This window comes from Balaenoptera borealis (assembly GCF_965194805.1).
Source record: "Balaenoptera borealis genome assembly, chromosome: 14".
NCBI classification, from domain to species: domain Eukaryota; kingdom Metazoa; phylum Chordata; class Mammalia; order Artiodactyla; family Balaenopteridae; genus Balaenoptera; species Balaenoptera borealis.
In genome coordinates, this window is record NC_138875.1 from 65,019,736 (window position 1) to 65,041,294 (window position 21,559).

General features: G+C 56.1%; 2 protein-coding genes across 12 annotated transcripts in view; one reads left to right on the top strand and one right to left on the bottom strand.

The window, feature by feature from the left end:
- PI4KA (phosphatidylinositol 4-kinase alpha) overlaps positions 1-21,559 on the top strand; it is a 96,896-nt gene that overhangs the window by 46,559 nt on the left and 28,778 nt on the right. For all 10 annotated transcript variants that reach the window (XR_014234143.1, XR_014234144.1, XR_014234145.1 and 7 more), the window contains 5 exons: positions 1,333-1,383; positions 16,606-16,714; positions 17,043-17,179; positions 17,353-17,486; positions 19,748-19,830. Coding sequence is in view for 7 of the 10 variants with exons in the window: in XM_082353910.1 (XP_082210036.1) it covers positions 1,333-1,383; positions 16,606-16,714; positions 17,043-17,179; positions 17,353-17,486; positions 19,748-19,830 (514 nt within the window). In the remaining 3 variants the exon portion in view is untranslated. The remainder of the gene's footprint in view (positions 1-1,332; positions 1,384-16,605; positions 16,715-17,042; positions 17,180-17,352; positions 17,487-19,747; positions 19,831-21,559) is intronic.
- SERPIND1 (serpin family D member 1) lies at positions 3,345-16,452 on the bottom strand. 2 transcript variants are annotated; one of them, XM_082353917.1, is made up of 5 exons: positions 15,164-16,452; positions 11,544-12,439; positions 8,319-8,592; positions 6,737-6,881; positions 3,345-6,331 (listed from the first exon to the last, which is right to left on the bottom strand). In XM_082353917.1, the coding sequence occupies exons 2-5, from the start codon at positions 12,421-12,423 to the stop codon at positions 6,140-6,142; spliced, it is 1,491 nt and encodes a 496-aa protein (XP_082210043.1). In that variant the 5' UTR covers positions 12,424-12,439; positions 15,164-16,452; the 3' UTR covers positions 3,345-6,139. The 2 variants fall into 2 exon arrangements, with proteins under 2 accessions (XP_082210043.1, XP_082210042.1); XM_082353916.1 differs by lacking the exon at positions 15,164-16,452 and adding an exon at positions 12,992-13,361.

Sequence of the window (21,559 nt, forward strand, 5' to 3'; positions counted from 1 at the left end):
CACCCGGAGCCCAAGGAGGCTGAGGCTGTACCCTGTTGAGGGTTCCAGGGCCCAGCTCCCCCCCACCCCACCCCCGCCACTCTTCACTGCATCTCCCGGGCTCAACACTCAGGTGTCCTGTTTCGTTCCCCGGCTGGGGTAGGGGCTCCCTGGGTGCCGAGCTGAGCTTGCCCATGCACCCACCCCCCGACGCAGTGACAGGCCAGGTGTTGTGGGGCAGCAGTGGGGGGTGGGGTGGGGTGGGGACTGGCCAACACGCTGACCACCAGGAGCTGAGGACAGAAATCAAGAGCTGGGGGGACACCAGCTTAGGACTCTGTCCCCACCCCTGCGCGGCCACGGGGCCTCGGCAAGCTGTCCCGACCCTGTTCATACCTGAAGATGGAGCAGCCCTGCTGCAGTGGGCAGTCGATGCCCTCATGGTCAACTGAGCGGCTGGGCTTCCCGAGCCGGGCTGCTCCTCATGTGTCTGGCCTGGTGGCTGACTTTTTACTTAGTTATTCTTAAGTAACCCCCAAATTTTCCCAGACTTGGAAAGAATGGGTATTCATTGTAGAAAAGATACAGAAACCTATAAATAGTAGAGTAAAAATTTCTCTCAGATACAATCGTCGTTAACCTTTTGACAGATTTTCTCCTAGGTGTTTTACGCAAATCTATTTATTGTACGTAGTTGGCACTGTGTGAGAACATACTTTCTTTTTTTTTAAATTTATTTATTTATTTATGACTGTGTTGGGTGGGTCTTCGTTTCTGTGCGAGGGCTTTCTCTAGTTGTGGCAAGTGGGGGCCACTCTTCATCGCGGTGCACGGGCCTCTCACTATCGTGGCCTCTCTTGTTGTGGAGCACAGGCTCCAGACGCGCAGGCTCAGTAATTGTGGCTCACGGGCCTTGTTGCTCCGCGGCATGTGGGATCTTCCCGGACCAGGGCTCGAACCCGTGTCCCCTGCATTGGCAGGCAGATTCTCAACCACTGCGCCACCAGGGAAGCCCAGAACATACTTTCTTACATTTAACATTTGATCTGGGCACTTTTTAAGGTGACAGTGCTTTTCAGAGCGCCGTCTCTGTAACAGCTTGTGATATTTGTGCAGAGTTGCTGCGGTTTATGTAATCCTCCTGTTTGACATTCAAATTGTTTCCCTCTTTTAAGATTTTCCCTCTTTTAATCTGTTAAGATTATGCGTCTTTATACATGTTTCTCTGTATATCTTTTTCATTGTTTCGTGTAGATTAAGGAATTTCATGACACTGTGTCAGGTTTTTTTTTTTTTTCCTTTTCAATGAAAGAAGCGCGGGCTCATCAGTGACTCAGTTCTGTTCTCCTCCAGGCCTCCAGCAGCGCGGGGAACCTGGGCGTCCTCATCCCTGTGATCGCTGTGGTGAGTACCCGCCCATTGGTGTCTCGGACTCAGGTGTGGTGCTTGTGCTTTGTGCTGCCCAGAGACCTGCAGCGAGTTCCCTGAAAGGTGCTGTTCTGAGGCTGCAGGGATCCTGCATCTGTGGCTGTGTCTCGGAGCTTCTGCGACTGGCCCGTGGGCATGTGCCTGCTGTGGCCTCGCTGCGTCGCTCCCTTTCTCCATGCCCGGCCGAACCCCTGGCCAGCTGACCAGGACCCTACTGCCTGTTCCTCGGGTGTGGGGGTCTGACTTAGGTTTTCCCTGAGCTCCCGCCCGGCTCAGGTGCTTCTGACAGTGGCCCACCGGTGCTGCTTCCAACCCCTCCCCCGACCCCCAACCCCCCATGGTGAGCCTGGGGCCTCTGGTTGGTGCCTGGGCCTTGGGGCTGCAGCCCTTGGTGCCCTGTCGGGGATGGCTCAGGCCTGTCTCTGCCGCAGCAGTGCCGCAGTCAAGGGCTGGTGTCCGTCTTGTCCTGTCTCAGCCTGCGGCCACTTCTTCCCAAGTGGCCCTTACGGATGTCACTTTTCCTGGCCCAGGCGTTCCCAGCTGCCAGACCTGAGCCAGGCCCGCGTCCGGCTTTGTTTCATTGGTGATTCTCGAGCTCCCACTTAGCCTGCCTTCTGCTTAAGCCCCTGCTTCCGCCTCCAGTTCTCCCTCTTCGTTCGAGTCTCGAGCATTTACGTGGGTGTCCCCGCACGTGGAGGGGTTGACCTCCGGCTGCGTGGTGACCCAGGGACGTCGAGGCCCGGTGGGCGGTTGGGGAGTCCTCTCCTATCTCTGCAAAGTGGTTTCGGTCCCTGCTTCTGTGGGCATTCGTCATTTGAGTCTGGGGACCGTTGGGGGTCCGGTGTCAGCGGCCAAGGCGGATGGAGGCCAAGGTGGATGGGAACCGGCAGCTAACTGGCTTACGTTCTTGGCTCTGATAGTGAGACTGATAGTCGCAGGCTATGTCCGGGGAGGGTTCTGCCTCGGGCCACCCCCACCCTCTGCCTGTCCCCTCCTCCCTGCCCCGAAGGTGGCTGACTCAGCTGGGCTCCAGGACAACATCCTCTCCCCAGGCATGCTGTAGGGTTGGAGCTCGGGCTTGCCTCATGCCTCCCACTTTCCCTGGGAGCCCTCCCGCCTCTCCCTGCGGTCAGGGCCCCCACAGCCCCTTGAGGGCCTGTGGGTTGCTGGTACCCTGACGGTTTATACCAGCACCCACAGGTCGGTTTCTAAAGATGTCATGGTTGACGTCGACTCGCTCACAGTGCGTTGAGAAGCGCCACGAGGACACTTTGTTGGCCTGGAGGGAAGGGCGAGGGGCATGAAGTCCTTGGCCCGTGGAGGGCTCCATGGAGAGCAGGTTTGGCAGACAGGGAGCACGCCTGGGGGGCCTCTCAAGTTAACAAGTTCTGGGATATTTGAGCCCCACAGTTCTCTGACCCGTATGTATGCCTGTGAGCTTGTGTGCTTGGCGGTTGTTGTTTGGAGTTTAATAAATGCACGGAAGAAATCTATAGGGGACACTTCGCACTTTTGGGGAGCGATGACTTGTAGGTTTGGTTGGGGGCACACCAGTTTTATGGTCACTGGGGCTGGGGTTGGACTCCTGGCCCTGCATGTGGGGTCCTGGGAGAGTGTCCCAGTCTCTCCGCGCCTGCTGTGCCAGCAGAGTGTCTCAAAAAGATGGGGTGACCCTCTGCGGGGCTGGCGCGTCAGGACAGGCAGATATGTTAGCAGTGATAGGCTAGCACACGCTCACCTGAAACACCCGTGTCTCCTCCGATACCGTGACCTTTACTTGAACGGAATAAGTATCGTTGTGTCAACAAGTTAATGGTTATATTGTGGGGGAGGAAACAAATATTTGATTCTGTTGCTCAACACAGCCCAGACGCCATGGTTCTTGCCTCTGCTCTCTGGGTCTAGCCCTCACCCTAACCCTGGACCTTCTGGGAGAAGCTAACTTCCATAGTTTTTTTGTTTGTTTGCTTGAATGTTTTATACTTCTTTTTTTTTTTTTTTTTTTTCTAAATTTATTTATTTATTTTTGGCTGTGTTGGGTCTTTGTTTCTGTGCGAGGGCTTTCTCTAGTTGCAGCAAGTGGGGGCCACTCTTCATCGCGGTGCGCGGGCCTCTCACTATCGCGGCCTCTCTTGTTGTGGAGCACAGGCTCCAGACACGCAGGCTCAGTAGTTGTGGCTCATGGGCCCAGTTGCTCCGCAGCATGTGGGATCCTCCCAGGCCAGGGCTCGAACCCATGTCCCCTGCACTGGCAGGCAGATTCTCAACCACTGCGCCACCAGGGAAGCCCCTATACTTCTTTTTAAAAATTTTTTATTTTAAAGAAAAAGATACTCTGTTTTGGATTTTTCGATGACACAGTGTCTTCAATGACTTAGTTGAGTGGACGTGCTGGTAGGTCTGGGCAGGAAGCATGGGTTTCTGCCCTAATGCAGCTGTTCCCTTATCAGTGATCTTGGGAGCCTGGGGTGGGGGCACCAGCTCACATGGCCTCCGAGGCTCCTTCCTGCCTGGGTTTGGTGGTCTTTGTCCTGTGACTCTGTGATGCTCTTCAGAAATGTCACTGATTCCATTGCTTGAACCTACAGCTGGAGACGTAGTTGCCCCGCTGTCACGAAGCGCGGAAAACGTCCGTGCACTCCGCTCGGCCGGGCACCTGGGCCACTTGCAGCTTGTGTGGTCTTGGACAGGTCATTCTCTTGGTGCCTGTAAAAGGATGTTTGGGGACTAACACTTTCAGGTCATAGACCTGTGTGAAAGCTGCTCCCTCTTCCTCGTAGAGACGGCGTCTGTCCTCAAGGGTTTGCACTTCACCTCAGGAAGGGAAGGGGGAGGGGCCCAGGTAGGCCCCCAGTTAGGGACTCCTGGGCTGGAAGTGGTAACCCAGGCACTGACCTGAACCCCTTTGAGACAGTAACCCACTTCATCCTCACAACAGCCTGCAAGATAGGGACTGTGTTATCCCCGTTTCACAGACGGGAGACTGAGGCACGGAACTTGCCTCAAAGTGCCGGAGCCGGGAGTGGAACCCAGGCAGCCTGGTGCAGACCTGTGGTCTGGGTTCATATCTGCCGCGTGGAGGCACCTGGTTTCTGAAGGGGATCCAAGGGCATTCTGAGCAGATTGAGGGGCTGGAGCACTCTGACCCTTGGGGGTCGAAGAGGAACCTGGGCCACGTGTCTTCATGCCTTCTGGGTGGGGGACGTGGGGAAGGGCTGAAGGTGGAGTCTTGAGATGCGCATGGGGGTGTGGGGGAGGAGCCAGAGGAACCAGCAGCAAGACCAGAAGTGTCAGACAAGCCCAGGAAAGGACAGTATTGACTCAGAATAGAGGAGGACTTGGAGAGGGTGGTCAGCAAGCCCAGGTTCCCTGAGAGGGCAAGAGGGATGACAGGGAAAGGCCCCCCTCCCTGGGTGGCAGACACTGGACGGGCCCTGGCTCAGGCAGTGGGGAGAGGGCAGGGGGAGAGGGTGAGGGGTGAAAGCAGGGCCGGGGTGGGACTCAGGCCTGCAGCTGAGCACGCCCCCTCTGTAACAGTGGAAGCCCCAGGTTGGTGTGAGGACGGGGATAACCCAGCCTCCAAATCGGGGAGCACTCATGCACCCCTTTGCTGCCTGTGACTGTATCAGTCTCGCTGGGTCAGAAGCCCTCTGTGGAGTCAGGCCAACCAGGCTTCGACCCCAGCCCACTGCCCACTGCAGGCCCGTGGGGTCCCAGTCTGACGGCCACACGCGTGGCAGTTGTGAAGCCCCCGGCGCTGTCCCCCGCCCCGCACTGCGGAGGCCTTGCACTCTTCTATCTGAGCAGCCTGTGTGGATTCCACTGGTCTTGCCCCGGAATCAAGGGTCCAGAAATATAGTCCTTGGATGTCGCCCGTTTTCTCGAACCAGACCCATCGCAGGCACGTCTGAGGGTCTCCGTGTGTCTGGGGATGGAAGCTGGAGCGTGTGCCGCACATACAGACTGGTGTTTCCGGAGCCCCCAGGCAGCTCCATCCACGTCCTCCCGCCCCCAGCATGCAGCAGCACTGCCACGTCTGAGCCCGAGGACGTGCCTGCTCTGGGTCACTGTTGGGCACTCAGGTCACTCTGTCGATGTCTAGCACTGCTGGGGTGTCAGCTATTTTGAATGTGGCCTTTTTTAGTTATCTGACCTTATAAAAGTAGAATTATACCCAGTAAAAGTGGCGATATTTATTTATCTCTAGGGTGGAAGGCATGGCTACGGATACATGCCATCCTCTGGGCGGCCGTGAGGTGAAAGCAGGTGCAGAGACATTTAGCCTCAATTCAGGAGGTTGGGCCTTGAGAGGACTGAGCCCGAGGCCAGGGCATCCCGGGCCTTGGGGAGGGGGCTCGCTGTCAGCACTCTGGGGAGGGGGCAGCTCCTGCCCGTGTTCCCTGTCAGGTGGGAAGCCCTGGGGGGGAAAGGCTTTGGGTGACAGAGTAGGGGAGGGGGGCTTCTGGGCCCGGGGAGGGGTGTGCTGTGAGAGGTGGAGGGAGCCGGTCTGTCTGGCGCCGACACCCTCTAGGAGACAGCCACCGTGCTGCAGCTGCAGTGACCTCTGGGCTGTGCAGCCCTGCTGGTGGCAAGCATCGCGGTCCTTCATCCATGTCTCCCAGAAAGGTGGCCTGAGCCACGGGGTCACCGCCCCAGCACCTCGTGGTCATTGTTGGAAGGGAAATGGAATTGCGGATGCCCCAGAGCACTCGAGACGCCCCGGCCTCCACCGCTAAGACCTGGTGGGGTTGGCAACCCGGCCCAGGAAGAGCAGGCAGCCCGTGCGGTGCTCATAGACAAGGAACAGGAAGGGCCGGTCGACGCTGAAGCGGACCTGGGTGGACAATGGCATGAACCCCACGGCGGTCACGGCCGCAGCCTGCGTGCCTTCCTCGTCCACCATGATGGTGCCTTGGTGCTTGAACTGCGTCAGATCAAAAGGGAAGCTGTCAGATGGCGGTGGTCACTCACAGACAGGCAAGTGGGGGGAAGTGTCGTGTTCTTCAGGGAAGGGACCAAGCGACCGCAGGGGAGGCGTGGACATGGCTGGGCAGGATGGCCCTTGGGACTCGGTCCTCACGTATCAGCTGAGTGTGGTGTGAATGGTGTCACCTTTGCACTGTGCACCATGACCACTCAGGGCTGCCCACAGTGCTTTGCGGGCAGGATCGTGGCCCCAGGACCCCCTACTCACGCTCTGGGGCCTCTGCCATAGCAGGCCTGCTGGGCCGGGGTGCTCCCGGGCACCTGCCTTCTCTCTGGTATCAGCAGGGGCTCCAAGGGAGGCAGACCCGGGGCGGGATGGGGACGGGCAGAGGACGGGCATTACCAGGTCGATGACGATCCTCTGGTCCGAGATCCCTGTCATATTGCTGTTCCTGTCGAACAGCGCTGTGACCCCCAGGGACCGCAGGGCCTCCACCAGGTTGTAGTCCTTTTCTAGCTTGAACTTGGGCAGGAGTACCTCCCGTGTCCTGGTCAGGGAAGAGAAGGGCCGGTTCTACTAACTGCAAGTTGCAGAGGAATCACATTTCCCCTTAAACGTCCATAAACACACACACCCGCCTCCAGTCCGTGTACCACAGAATTGACACGACACTTCTTAAAATGCATATCCTCGTCCTGCCATTGGAGGATTTTGGAAAGACCATCCCATTGTAATCCCAGCACTCAGAATTGAGGCATGGTTACTGCTGTGCGGTCATGTCCTCGGTACTGTATGGTTTGTGTCCTGCCAGCCAGGCGGCAGAGCTGTTACTGGCTCATGGCTCAGACATCTGACATCATTCTCTCACTTGGGTCCCTGCTTTCAGGCATTTGTTATTTTACTATTTAAGGAGCTGAAGTGCAGGTCAGTGCACTTAAAAAAAGAGTGCTTTCTGTACCAGCCAGCGCTAGCGTTCTCCATCCTTGACGGCGCTTGTGGGGCTAAGACGCCAGACGCGCCCCCTTCTCAGGAGCTTCCTTCCCTCTTGGTGCGCCAGGACCCCACACGTGAAGCAGCAAAGCGTAAAGACCGCCTGTTAGCGTCCGAGTGATGAGAACAGGCCTAACCACTGGGCCATCCTGGAGGAGGGGGGACAAGATCTGGGGGCCCTGAGCAGGGCCTGCTGGAGGGAGCGCAGGACTCTGGGCAGGAGGGCAGGGAAGAGCAGAGCAGTGTGTGGACCAGGCTGGGCAGCGAGCGGGCTGCATCCTGTGAGTGGGGGTCCACAGAGAGTTCGCAGGAAGAGGGAAGTGGGGACGCTGCCTGGTGGCCGGTGCCAGGTAGACGGAGCTTGGGACGACAGGCTGGTCAGGCCCCTGCTGGCTCAGGGCGAAGGTCGTGGGCATTGAGTTTAGGAAGGAGGCGGGTACAGAAGGGACAGGTTTTAAGGAGAAAGTGACAGGGCTTGATGCCTGCCCAGCTGCCTGGGCAGACCTACCCCTAAGAGCCTGCCTGTCCCTCAGTTGCATTTCCTTGTATCCTGGTCCTGGAAGGAGGCCCAGACCAGGTTCAGTTGATAACTCGGGCCCGGTGGGATCCAGGAAGACAGGGAGATGACATGTGCGTCCTTCCTGCCCTGATCCAGCAGCGTAACCTGTGGTCCTGACTGTGAAATGGTGAGTGACGCCCTGAGGGGATTTGGAGGACCTCGGGGCTTCTCAGACTGGGTTGAGGGCTCGTCTTGGTTCTAGGCTCACAGCAAGTGACCCCAGGGGGTCAGGGCAAGTGTGTGGTAGAGCCGGGTTGCTCCTGCCCCCACATCACAGAGTACAGGTGCATTTCTCACCAACGCTCTCTGGTCACCTCTCACCAAGCGGAAAGTTTGGGCTGAAGTCACAGCGGCCCAGGGGGCACATGCCCCTCTCCCTAAAGTGACTGCAGCCCCAGCATCTCTGGGCCCCCATTCCCCTGGCCCCAGAGGCACCTGTTTGTCATGCTCTTCTGCCATCTCTCCACCACCTGGGGCTTCAGCTGGGCCTCGAGGGTCTTCATCCCGGACAGCTTGTGCGGGACCACCACCAGCATGCTGATGCCCCCCATGTACTCCAGCCGCAGGACGTCGCAGTCCAGCTCCTGGTCGCTTGCCGCCAGGAAGGCCCCCTTGGTCTGCATCATGGGGACCTTGACCACCTCTCGCTCGTTCAGCCGGAAGTTGTGGTTGTGTGTCATTTCCACTGGGAATTTGTTCACCCAGGACCCTGTGAGGTCAGCAGAAATGGGCTTTTGTTTAAATGCTCTCTTAGAGGGTTTGTTCAAACAGGCTGCATGGCCCACCCCCACCGTCTGAACCCACAGGTCTGGTTTGGGCCAGGAGTTTAAGTTTCTCACCGGTTCCCAGGCGATACTGATGCTGCTGGTCTGGGGACAACACTGAGACCAGTGTGCCAGACCAGTGTGCTGGTCTGGCCCGCCCACCACACTGAGAACCACTGTCGTAGAGGCTTCTCGTAGGAAGCGGATGAGGGCAGATGGGGTGAATAGACCAGGTGAATGCTGGGTTAGATCCTGGCACTAAATAGCACGTCACCTGCCTTGCCTGGGCCTCTGCGTGTCTCTCTCTAAGATGAGGGCCCTGAGCTCCCATCAGCTCTATGGGGACTTGACTGGACGCCTGGGGAGGCAGCACTGCCATTGCCACCTTCACTTTGGATTTCGGGGCAGCTTCGTGTGCCCGAGTGGGAACGTGTCTGTGTGGCTCTAAGATGCTAGTAACTGGAAGTGAGGGCCACCCGCCCACCGGTGAGACTGGCCATGTGCCAGACCTCCAGCCCCTTCCTGTGCTACCTCGTCTCCTAGCAACTGTGAGGGGTGGGGCTTTCACCACCCCCATCTCACAGATGAGCAAGCAGAGGGAAGAAGCCAAGTGACCTGTTCAAGGTTTCCAGCTGGTGGGTGGGGCAGGGGGTCAGAAAAGCAGGAGGCTCCTGGGGGAGGCGTAACAGCAGGGCCTGCCCTCCTCTGATCTGGGTCCTTCTCTGGAGCCGGACTCCACCCAGGGCTGCTCAGCCCTGTGAGTCATGCATCTAGGCAGCTCTCTGCGGGGGGCCACCCTGTGCATGGTGGGTGTGAGTGGTGTCCCTGGCCTCTCCCCTCCCCCAGATTGTGCCATTTGCCCTGGGGGAGACCCCCTTTCCCCTGGGCTCCAGCCACGGCTTTCCCAACTCTGCTGTAGCTGCCCCGCCTCTCCCGGGTTCTCTCCTTCCTTTGCTCCTGAGGCCCAACCTCTGTTTTCACTGTGTTTTACAGAGTGCTCGTAACATTTGAAATTAAAATCAAAGTAGTGACAGAGATTTGGGAGCTAGAGCTAAGAGTTACACATTCAGACTCTGTTGTGATATGCACCTGTGAGAGCTGGTGCTGCTGGTGTTTCTCTCTGACTCCCAGCCCTGACCCAGCAAGCCTTCCGGTGTGTGGGCAAGGATTCATGTGCCCTGCCGCCACGTTTGCCGTCTGCGTGACCCTGGTTCCTGTGTTGGGACGTGTCCCTGCCTGCTCTGAATACTGACTGCGCTGAGGCAGAGGCTCTGGAAGTCGGGGCGCCCACACGCTGGCAGAGCTGAGGGCTGAGGGCCTCGGTGCCACCCAGGGGTCTCCCACTCACTGTCAAAGTCACCCCTGAACACAGGAAATTGCTCTTGAGTGTCACTGGCAACATCAAACCCACTGAGCATGTAACAGTGGGACTTGCGAGGCCACACGGATCAGGGAGTGAGACCAGGGCTGACCTCCAGTTTTCATTCCCAAACCTGTCCCGCCACCCAGGGATGAAAGGACATGTGTGTGTTCACTGAGTACATCCCATGTGCCTGTCACGGGCCTGTTGGAGCCTCGGCCTGGACCCGCCCACCGCGAGGCTGACGTTGTGCCTGGCGTTGGGGGAGCCAGGGGTCTGGCTCAGCCTCTGAGCCCTTCCTCCTGTCTTGGCTGCCTCCCCCTGCTTTGCCCTTTGGCAGCATTCCGCACAGCTGCTGGGGGCCTCGGCTTGGGCACGGAGCGGGTGTCCCGGCCGGTGGATGCTTTGGCCCCACTGCCCCTGAGCCACTTCCAGGAGAGGGGCTCCCTGGACCCCCGTAAACCATGCTGGAGCTGACCAACCAGGGAACGTGGCCTCCCGGGACTGACCTGGCCGGTGCCCACTAGTCCTTGGTGGCAGAGGGGAGAGTGGTTGCGTGTCACTGCACTAGTGTGCAGTGACCCCGCTCCTCATGTCTGCCCTTGGCTCGCTGGGCAGGTGGAGGGCAGTAGAGGTTTCTCCTGGCTCAGGTCTCACCAGGGCATTTTAAAAGCGAGGCCTGGTATTTACAGACCCGTGCCTATTTATCTCTAGGGTCCCGGGGCTCTGTGTGTTTGTGTGTGCGCGGGTGTGGGTGGTTGGCGGGTGGGGGGGAGTCCTCCTTAGGAAGTGCCTCGGTGCTTGGTGCTGGCCCGGAACAGTTGCTCTAGACATAAGGGTTGATTTCCCCGCCCCCACCTGCCTGGAAAGGAGTGGGAACGTGTCTGTGTGGCTCTAAGATGCTAGTAACTGGAAGTGAGGGCCACCCGCCCACCGGTGAGACTGGCCATGTGCCAGACCTCCAGCCCCTTCCTGTGCTACCTCGTCTCCTAGCAACCGTGAGGGGTGGGGCTTTCACTACCCCCATCTCACAGATGAGCAAGCAGAGGGAAGAAGCCAAGTGACCTGTTCAAGGTTTCCAGCTGGTGGGTGGGTCAGGGGGTCAGAAAAGGGTGTGAATGTCAGTTACTCAGGGTGAACCTGTCTTCAGCCTTTTGTCCATTGGGAAAGGAAACCAAAAAGCTCAGATCCAGGTTGACCTGATGCTGGAAAGGTTTTTTGCATTATTCTGATCTAACAGAGGCTGGAGCTTGGCTCTGCCCCTTACCGCCATCTCCCCGGAGCAGCGTTTTAATTCCCTGTCTGTAAAATGGAGACACTCATAACAGTGGCAGTCTCTCAAGGCTGTGGCGAGGCATAAAGCGCAGGGTTTCTAAGTGTCAGCCGCCCTGTCACCTCATCAGGACCTTCCCTGTCCCTGCGAGCTGACCCCATGTCTGGGTTTCCCAGAGGAACGGAGGTAGAGTCTGCAGTTCGGCCCACCTGTGAGCTGAGAGCGCCCGTGCATCTGCCCTGAAAAATGTCGCCGCCTCTTACCTTTAAAGTAGATGCAGTTCAGGAGCATCATCTGAGTCGCGGGGTCCATGTCCTCCAGCACGTCTCTTATGAGGCCCTTGGTGAGCCGCGAGATGTGCTGGTTGGTTTGGGAGATGAAGGCAGGATCAGAGAAGTCAGCTGCCCGGACCTCGGCGAAGTAGTACTGTCGGACCTTGGCTCTGAAGTCGTCCAGGACTGGAACTTGCTTCTGAATGTACAGGTCGCTGACGGACCGCAGCGTGTACCCGAAATTCCTCCGGAAGAGGCGGTGGGTCAGCTTCCGGAACAGGTTGTGGACGGTGCCCAGCTCGTATGTGGTGCTGGCGTTGACAAAGTCGGCGAAGCGCAGGGCAGCGTGTACCTGCTCGTGGGTGTCCCCCCGCAGGCCCAGGGAGAGCATGGCCATGGCTGCGGACACACCTACAGGCGCCAGAAAGACATTGTCCGAGGCGCCGACCCGCTCCTTCAGCGCCCGGTAGAGGTCTAAGGCGAACTTGGCGTTGAGGAGGTTGAGCCGCTGGATGCGGCTCTTGCCCGGGAAGAGCTGGAGCACGCTGCTGGCGCCAGTCCCAGGATCCACGGGCGAGACCGCGTCCACGATGTCGATGTAGTCGTCATCCTCCCCGAAGATCTTCTCCAGGTCCAGGTAGTCCTCGTCCTCTTCCCCGTCCGTGATCCACTCGTTGGTGACTGTGTTCTCCTTGTGGAAGTCGGCAGGCAGGAGGGGTCTGCTCAGGTTTCCACTCTTCAGCTGCCCCCACCGGGGGTCCGCAGACTCGGGGTCTCCCCCTCTGCCATCAAGCTGACCCCGAGGGCCGAGGTTCCCACACACGGATGCCAGGAGGAGGGACACCATGAGAGGGTGCAGCAGGCGCTGCATTCTGGCGGAGCTGGAGCTGGAGGGAGAGCAGGACGTGGTGAGGGCAGCCTGGCAGACTGCCCCCTCCCCGCCCTACACACACACACACACACACACACGCACACACACACACGCACACACACACACACACCTCTGCAGGCCCCCGGCCACGACCCAGGAGGGGCCCCGGGGGTGCTAGTCCCTAACCATTTTAGGATCTGCTGAAGATAAAACAGACGCCTGACATTTTGTGTGGCTTCGTGAACCTGCCTGGAGGACCCCTAGGCCCAGATCAGAACCCCTTGTTGAAAGTGTGCAAACCCATAGGGCTCAGGGGCCCCAGGGAGTTTCCTTTTCATTCATTCACTGAACTTTGTGTCCCTTCTTCAAATGACATATTGGGTGGGCCCTGGAGGCACACAGGTCCCCCAGCCGGATGGGGGCCCAAGTGCAGTAAAGCACGGCTCACAAGGACACTGCCGGGGGGCGGGGGGGGGCAGGCAGGCTGAGGCTCCGCCTCCTGTGCTAGCAGTTATTTGGAGTGGTTTAATCTGTGTGATTTGGACTGTGTCTGCAGTGCAGGGATCACCTGGGGGCCCAGTGGACATGGTGGGTGCCAGTCTTCATGCAGCCATGGGGGATGAGGGTACAGCTCGCCACAGGTGTACGTTTTCTCCTTCAGTCGGCTCCCACTGCTGTCAGGAGGGACCAGAGCTCTCCCACTGAAGTGTTTCTCGCTGGGGTTACAAATAGTCTCACCAGGTGTATAGGGTCTGGGTCAGGGTGCTGTCAGAAAGCTCTTACTGAAGGCCTGAGGGGCGCTCCCTCTATTTAAGTAAACAAGGCATGTTTTTAACAGATACTGTGGGATGAGCCATCTGTCTCCCATCCCTCCACCTGTCACGTCAGTTTGGCTGCCAGACGGCTTTGTCCTTCTCTTGCTTCCTTCCTGGTTGTGAATTGCATCCTGGGAAATGAGCTATTATTCGATGCTTCTGTGTCTCCAGGACAGTGACAGCAGGTGTTTATACTGGGATCAGTCATGCAGGATCTCAGCATCCCTTCTAATCACCTCAGAAAGAGGAGAGTGTCTTGTCAGGTTTGTCATGTGTGTGACAATCTGGTACGTTTTTGAGGACCAGAATGTCTGCTTCCCCTCCACGCCAGGTAAGAATCACTGGCTCCTGTTAGGTAAATATCGGGACTTGTTAGGCCTGAAGATGGTGTGCTGGCGATGGCAGTGACTCTCGGCGGAGCCTCTTCTGGGTGCCGGTGCTGGACCAGGGGCTTTGGTGACTCAGCTCCCCGCACCGAGCATTGTGCGTATCGGGGGTGCTGAGCCTGCCTGAGTGTGCCAATGGCTAGATTAGACCCAGGTTAGTGGAGCCCCTTCCCTGCGTCCAGGGCTCCGCCTGTTCGGCCTGGAGTGCCAGCACCGTTGTCCCTGCCCCAGTCCCCACCTCGGCTCTTCGCTGCAGCACTGTTAACACAATCAGCTTGCACACTCCTCTAGTCACGACATTTTGGAGAGGGAAAGTCACATGGTTTCTGACTTGGAACCGTCTGTTGTCTTTTCCTGTCCCCTTCCCTCCCCTCAGCCTGTAGCCAAGGCTGCCACACACATTGCCTGCACTCAGGACACAGTGTCTAATGTGTGTGGCTGCCAGTGGAACCGGGCCCAGGTTCTGGGTAGAACTGGGCGTGGGTATTGATAGCAAGACACTGAAAAAGTGAGAAAAGGAGAGGTCTTCTTGCTAGGCTACACTTGAAAGTATCCTTCTCAGGTTAAAATAAGCTTAAAAAAACCCAACTTGAATAAACAAGAGTTCAGGAAAAGGAATCTGAGACCAGATAGGGAGGCAGAGGTTGAAAACATTCGTGTCTTTCTGCTCCTGTATTCAGATAGTACGTGTGGAAGCTTCTTGTACTTGCTTCTTCCTATTCCTGTATTATACGATGAAAAGCCCAAAACACTTTGCATTATGCTCTCATCAGAGGAAGCAGAAGGTATCTCATAATATATCTCGTTTTATGTGGTAAAAAATTAGGTACCTGAAAGGTAAATCTTCCTGTTGTTTTGCCATTTAGTATCACAAGAGTTAAAGAAGATACTTTAAAATTATCACTAGGTTGTGTTTAAATCCAGATTACTATCTTTGAAGAGAAGCAGTATTTTTTAAAGGGAAATCATTCAAAAGTTTGTTTTTATGGGCATTTCCTGTGGCGCCTTCTCAGGCTGGCTGCGTGGAGCGGGGCTGGGCTTTGTGGTCCCTCGTCCCTCCTGGCTGCTGTCTCCCGGCCCAGACGGAGCGGGGGTAATAGAGCTGTGGACACTCTTCAGGTTGAAATAACTTCAGGCTCACAAGAGTTGAAAGCACAGCACAGAGAACACCCGCCCTGTACCCGCGTCTCCAGACTCGCCAGGTCTCTCTACGTACACGTGTGTGCGCGTGTGTGACACACGTCATTTTTCTGAACCATTTGTGATGCCCCAGAACTAGGGTGCCCGCCCACAGCCCCCAGCACCATTCCCAGTTCAGGTCCTTAACCTAGCGCAGTCCCTCCTCCCTGGTTGGCTGACAGTCCCACTAGTATAACTGACAGAATGTTATCATAGGCAGCTTAACAAAACCTCTTACCCTTTCTAAGACGGTGTAGAGAGCGTTTGAATGTAGCTGGATAGAGAAGCAAACCAGTTACCCATCTCTAACCACCTCAAATAAGAATTCATAATCGGCAGAAACGTTAGAAACCTACTTACCTCTGTGCTGCTGAGAACTGGCTTTGCAGGGACAGAATCGGCCAAAGTCACCAGCAGGCTTCAGTGTGACCTTTGGTGCCGGACTGCTGTCGTGTTTTCCAAAGTAAATACATCCCAGATCAAACACCGCTCAACTAGCTTTGTCAGCACAAAGCCCTCGTTGTGTCTTTGGTCACCGCCGAGTGGCTTGTGACTCCCAGTGTTTGGAGGCCTGACCGTCTCTGTGTGGATGAGCTTACAGGAGCAGCCAGGACACTCTGCGGCCCAGGGCTTGGTTGCGTCGGGGGCGGCAGCTGTGATGCTCCCCTGGACATGGGGGCCCCTCTTGCATCTTCCAGCTCCGAGTTCTTCCTCTAAGTGATCGCAGCTCCCGACCTCGTCCTGGGCTCTGGGGTGACGTGCCTGCTAGGCAAGGTGTCCCCCCCCTCCTGTGAGCTGTCCCTCCATGGACAGTGGAGGGGAGGGTGCAGGTAGAGACTCAGAGCACAAGGAGACCCTGGCCCGGGCCTGTCTGCCATCTACAGGACATGCAGCCCCGCTCTGCTGTCCGTTGTGGGATAGCCAGGGCCGTACTGTGGTGCTTCCCATGCTCACATCCACTCAGGTGTTCGCAGGAGGCCGTGGCGCTGTGATCATTTCTATTTTTAGCTTGTGGTGGGTTTTTTTGGGTTTTTTTTTGGTCATGTCGCACTATTTGCAGGATCTTAGTTCCCTGACCAGGGATGGAACCCGGGCCCCGGCAGGAGGCAAACCCTGGCCAGCACCTAGCCCATACTTGGCACTCATAGATCATAAGCATTTGGACCGCTGAGCCTCCCTCGCTGCAGGTTAGTTAGCGCTGTGTGGGGGCTCGACCTCCCCTGGGGACTCTGGAGGGTCCACCCGTCCCCCAGGCGTTGTGCACACATGTAACCATTTTCCATACCCGAGGCGACTCCCCCTGCCACGCACTGGGTGGGACACCATGGGGACAGGGACGCAGGGACTCCAGCCTCACCCCTGCCCCCGAGTACTCTGCTTTTACCTTCTTCACACCCTGGGGCTCTGCCCAAGGTCACTGTGCCACCCGCCACGGTTCCGGCCCTTGGGCCTGGTGCTCCTGTGGCCAGGCGGCTACTCCCTGTTCCCTGCCCGCCTGTGAACACCAAGCGCCCCATCCCTGGGTCCCCAGGAGCTCTGGGATGCTGCTTGCCTGCCTCCCGACGAGGCCGAAGGGCTTTTCCCTCCCAGTGCAGAGCCCGCCCGGCATACAAGAGGCTCAGGAGCATTTCTGGGCGAGCTCTCTGAGGGCTGCTGGTTACTGCACCCCGTGCGTTCTCCTGCCCAGTCTGACCGATTCTCTGAGAAGAAGCCTGGAGAATGGGTCTCGAGCTTACACTTGTAGGTGTCAGGTTCATATGCAGGTAACCACCTTCTCTCTCTCTCTCTCCTCGGCCCATCAGCTCACCCGGCGGTTGCCGCCCATCAAAGAAGCGAAGCCACGGTTGCAGAAGCTCTTCCGGGATTTCTGGCTCTATTCCGTGCTGATGGGATTCGCCGTGGAGGGGTCAGGTAGGGGACGTTTGCTGCCCCAGGGAGGACAGTGCAGAGTAAGGACCAAGGTGAGAAAGGGCCCGACCTAATGGTGCCTGTGCCCACGCACAAGACAGGCCCAGCGCGGCTGCCACCTCCTCAGGGAACACTTCCCGAAGTCGTTTAGGGTTCTGGGAACACCACATACCTTAGGGAAACCTGCCCCCATTAGGAAACAGACTCGTTTCTGTGCCACATTTTTGGGACAGTGGCTCAACCAAAGGACCCACGACTCCAGAAGCTCAGCGTGGGCCCCGCTGGAGCTCTTCTCGAGACAGGAGGCACCTCAGCCCGCGCTCTCTTGCAGGACTCTGGCCGGAAGAGTGGTACGAGGGCGTCTGTGAAATAGCCACCAAGTCCCCCCTGCTCACCTTTCCCAGCAAAGAGCCCCTGCGGTCTGTCCTCCAGTACAACTCAGCCATGAAGAACGACACAGTCACCCCCGTAAGGATGCCCGCCTGCCAAGGATGGGTGGTACCGGGCAGGGTTTCGGGAAGCCCTCTGGGACAGTGAAGGCCAGTCCTGCGTGTCTGGTTCACGGGCACGGCGCCGGGGTTTGCATCTGGGGGAGCAGCCACGGCCACCCGTGCCCACACAGTCCTGGCATTCGTTCCCAGGCTGAGCTGAGCGAGCTCCGTAGCACCATCATCAACCTGCTGGACCCGGCCCCCGAGGTGTCTGCCCTCATCAACAAGCTGGACTTCGCCATGTCCACCTACCTTCTGTCCGTTTACCGGCTGGAGTACATGAGGTACGTGAGCTTCGCCACCCACACCCTCGATTGAGCTGGTTTTACGTTTGTGTTCCTGCCAGGCTTGGGCTTTTCTCAGTTCCTCCTAACAAGTAAGCTGTCTTAGAAAAACCAACCCCAATCCCTTCTGCTCTTCTTGTGTGCTTCTCCTTCCTGATCACTGGATGCCACGTGTAGTAACATACCAGGGGTCTGACGCCGCTGCCACCTCCCCGAGGGAACAGGTTCTGAGCTGTCACCAGAGCTGCCACCAACTCAGTGCACTTGACGGGTCGGAGCCTCTGCCGGGAACCAGCCCTCGCTGAGACGCTCTAGGGCACCCCCCGGGCTGGTTCCAGGACCACGTTGGAGCACAGACAGCAAACAGGAAGTGGGGGGCTGCTCCAAACAGTCCTCCGGGGCACCTGACACTCGGGACGCCTCTGCAACCACAGGGAGCTGACAGCTAGAAGCACTAACGTGGATGGAACGCCGGCCCCACAGACGCTGCACGAGCTCCGTGTGCTGACAGGCCCCCCCAGCAAGCCCACAAGATGGGCACTGTACACCCCACTTCACAGGAGGGAACCAGGGCCCAGGCGCTCAAAGAAGCTGCCCAAGGTCACGGTCCCTGATTTGGCCTGAGACCCACATGGTCTCCAGGGCAGTGCCTGCTGCCTCCCTGTAAAGGGAGACTGGAAGCAGCAGCAGGATGTCCAGAGCCCAGCCACCCACCCTGTGGACCCGCTGTGGGGGGCTGCAGGAGGACATTTGTTTAGGTCACAAGACAGGTGCAGTTAGATATAGAATAAAGTCTTTCTCAAACCGCTTAAAACGGAAAGTATTGATTCTTAAAGTGAGGGATATTTGGACAATGCCCCTATTTTAACCTTTATTTGGTGCCACAAGACCCTCCGGTAGATTGGATCTTGCTTGGAAGCTTGACATATAAACCATATGGAAGCTGTTTTGAGTGAGTGGGAGTGAGTCCTCCCCGCCTCAGTCCCCTCCTCCTGGCAGTCCCAGAGTCCCCACAGCCAAGGGAGCTTTGACTTTTCTTTTTTCATTACACATTTTTTTTCAGTTGTATAAGTAATAGGAGAACATTATACAAAACCCTGGAAATAGTTGAGGGAAGAAACCCACTCTGCTCACCAGCACCATCTGTAGTGGTTAGTATCATTCCTTCTGGTCTTTTTTTTTTACAAAGAATATATTTTCAAAGAAAAACCAAGCCAAACCAAAACAGCAAAAGCCTGGGTCTAATCCTGGCACGTGTAGCTCCAGGAGAGGCCTCTGGGCCTGCTCGGCCTCCAGCACCTGCAGGCAGGGCTGTGGGCTGTGTCCACTCCCCGGTGTGCCCCACAATGACCCAGGGCTCTCGGGTGGGCTCTGTAGTTGGCGGGCAGTTCTGAGAGCCCAACTCTCGCCCGGGGCTGCCTGCCAGGTCCCCTGGACTCCTGTCAGCACCAAGAAGCAGCCCTGAAGCCTTTAGTCCAGAGCCTGGCTTGGATCTCAGCCGCCAGTTATCAGGAGAGCTTTCAGACAACAGCACACATTCTCGCCATGTGCACGAGGGCGCTGGAGAGTGTCTGTGCTTGAGCCCCCGGCGCCCATGGAGCCTTAATCTGAGAGGATGGGTGCGGACGTCATCCACTCGCACTGCTGAGCGCGCACCTGGCTGTCTCAGCGGAGCCCCAGATGCCAAGCGCCCTGCACCGGGGCCCTGGTTCAAGCACATGCCTTCCTTTTCTTTCTCTTCCTTTCTTCCTCAAGGGTAGGGATATTGTTTTACTTGTAAAAATGTCCACGGTGCGTAAAATAGAATAGAGAAGAAAAACATTGGATGGTAGAAAAGATGCTAAGGAGGAGAAATGCACGTCTCCGTTTGCTGGCCCTGAGTCCAGAGAGGCCCCCTGTTGCCATCTCTTAGCTTTCCCTTCTAGAAATCAGCCACGTGCTCATGCGTGTATCCCACCTGCACACAGCGGGATGTGGGATCATACCTGTTCACACCTGTCCCGCTGCACCTCGCCCTTTCCTCCCAGCCGAATGTCTCGAATATTCTGTAGGAGCACAGAGAGCTGCCTCTCATTTTGGTGACTGCCTGATGCGCCGTTGACCGATGGACATGCAGCCGGTGCTGTTAGGACCCTGTGCATGTGACCCTTAAAACCCCTGGCTTGCAGGGGGCGGCTGCCCTCACAGCCTCATCTGCCCAGACAGCATTCCATCTGCTGGGGGGCCAGAGCTTCAGACTCACTCGGAGCTGTTCCCTCTAGGGTCCTGCGCTCGACAGATCCTGACCGCTTCCAGGTAATGTTCTGCTACTTTGAGGATAAAGCTATTCAGAAAGACAAATCTGGTAAGTTGACTCCTGTGGGCTTCTCGTAATGAACTGAGATTTAATAGTGTAAAAAAGAATACTGCATCCTGTTTTCTGTCTGTGTCGAGAAAATAGTTTCATGAGGCTATGTACTACGTTGGAAAGATCAGTATAAAACATTAGATCCTAAAACATATACATCTTTCTGGCTCTGCCTCTGCTGCCAGGGGCCCGAGAGCAGAAGCACTGATGCTCAGATGTGCTCCAGCCCCCAGGTTTCAGTCCCAGATACCATCCTCTGCTGAGGGACCCTGGGCTCCTCGGACGGTCTGGATGGACCTGGGGCATCTTGTGGCCAAGGAGCAGTAGTGCCTCTCAGGCGTCTGAGGCAGGCTGAGAGGACTGAGAATCAGGCTACAGGGGCTCCCAGCTAACAGATTGTCAGAATTCGAGCATGGATACAGTATTTCTATTATCTTGCTTAAAAGAAGGGCAAATATACTAGGACGTATATATCCAAATACATTAGGAGATTACATATATATTATATATGCTTATATATACGATATCATAATTTTGTTTCTTCCACTAAAGTGTTTGTGAAGTAGGGACGTGTAGTTGTTTTTCTCATGCAATCAGGAAACAGGGAGCAGCAAGAAAGAGCCGCATGGTCCAGGGAGAGGCGGGGCACCTGTGTAAGGTCACACCTGGTCTCAGAGTGACCAGGTAGGAAGGGCGCCCAGCAGGTGATGGGCAGAGACGTCCCGCGAGCAGCCTGTTAGAGGCGCTCATTAGCGGAGAGCAGAGAGCTCGCTGGGGGGCATCCTGCTCCTTGCCGTGGGGGCTCCACGCCTCAGCAGGCCTGCTGCCCACAAGGAGACCCCACTCACTACCACACGTTTCCAGCAGGCCAGGACCTGTGGGCCACATCTAATTTAAGACTGCATCCTTCTTTTCTGGGAGAGTTTCGGGATACAAAAGTCTGTGTGGAACATGAGGACTCGCAAGTCCCAGGATGCAGTATCCTCAGACCCTGGGCTCACAGGGCCTCGGCGTGACCAGTTCCAACAGGACGACACTCCCAGGGAGACAGAAACAGAATTAACCTCTCTAGGGTATCAAAATGTGCCCATCACCAAAACCCTACTGAGGCGAAACTAAGATAAGAATAGGAATTAAAAAAAAAAAAAAGAATAGGAATTAAAACATGAAGAGATATTAAAATTGAGGCAGCAAAGAAAAAAAATTAAATGCATGGTACTGGCACTGTTTGCCAGTTTTAGTATAAGGACACTGATAAATTGTAGCATCATTGTGTTGGTCTGTGTGCTGATTTATAAGGTATTTAAAAATTGAAGAGACTCTGAAATATTAGACCTATGCTTTAATTAAATGCTTAGAAGAATATGATGAAGTTTATAAATGTGTTTAAATATTTGATGAAATTTAGTATGCTCAATCCACAAATTTTTTAATGTATCTCATGTAATAATGCATTTATTCAGTAAACGGTATTAGCAATCATTTCAAGTATTCTCAGAATAAAAGTTTTTAAGAAACTAAACTAGTTCCTAAAATGTTAGGAAGAAATTATTCATGAAGTTATGTTACAGAATCTTTTTAAACAAATATTGTTTTTATTGATTGACTGCAAAAAGAAATAGCTTTTCAGATTCAATGAACAGTGTTTTACTATTCTTTTTTTTTTTAAACTTCATACCATATTTTATTTATTTATTTATTATTTTTGGCTGTGTTGGGTCTTCGT

What these genes read in the sequence shown, in the direction of transcription:
- SERPIND1 (XM_082353916.1), bottom strand. Translation starts at nt 13,029, where the DNA reads ATGAAGACTGGCACCCACCATGTCCACTGGGCCCCCAG. An exon ending in GAACTGCATCTACTTTAAAG is followed by an intron (nt 8,593 to 11,543) that starts GTAAGAGGCGGC and finishes CTGACCTCACAG; the next exon opens with GGTCCTGGGTGAACAAATTC. An exon ending in CAGAAGAGCATGACAAACAG is followed by an intron (nt 6,882 to 8,318) that starts GTGCCTCTGGGG and finishes TTCCCTGACCAG; the next exon opens with GACACGGGAGGTACTCCTGC.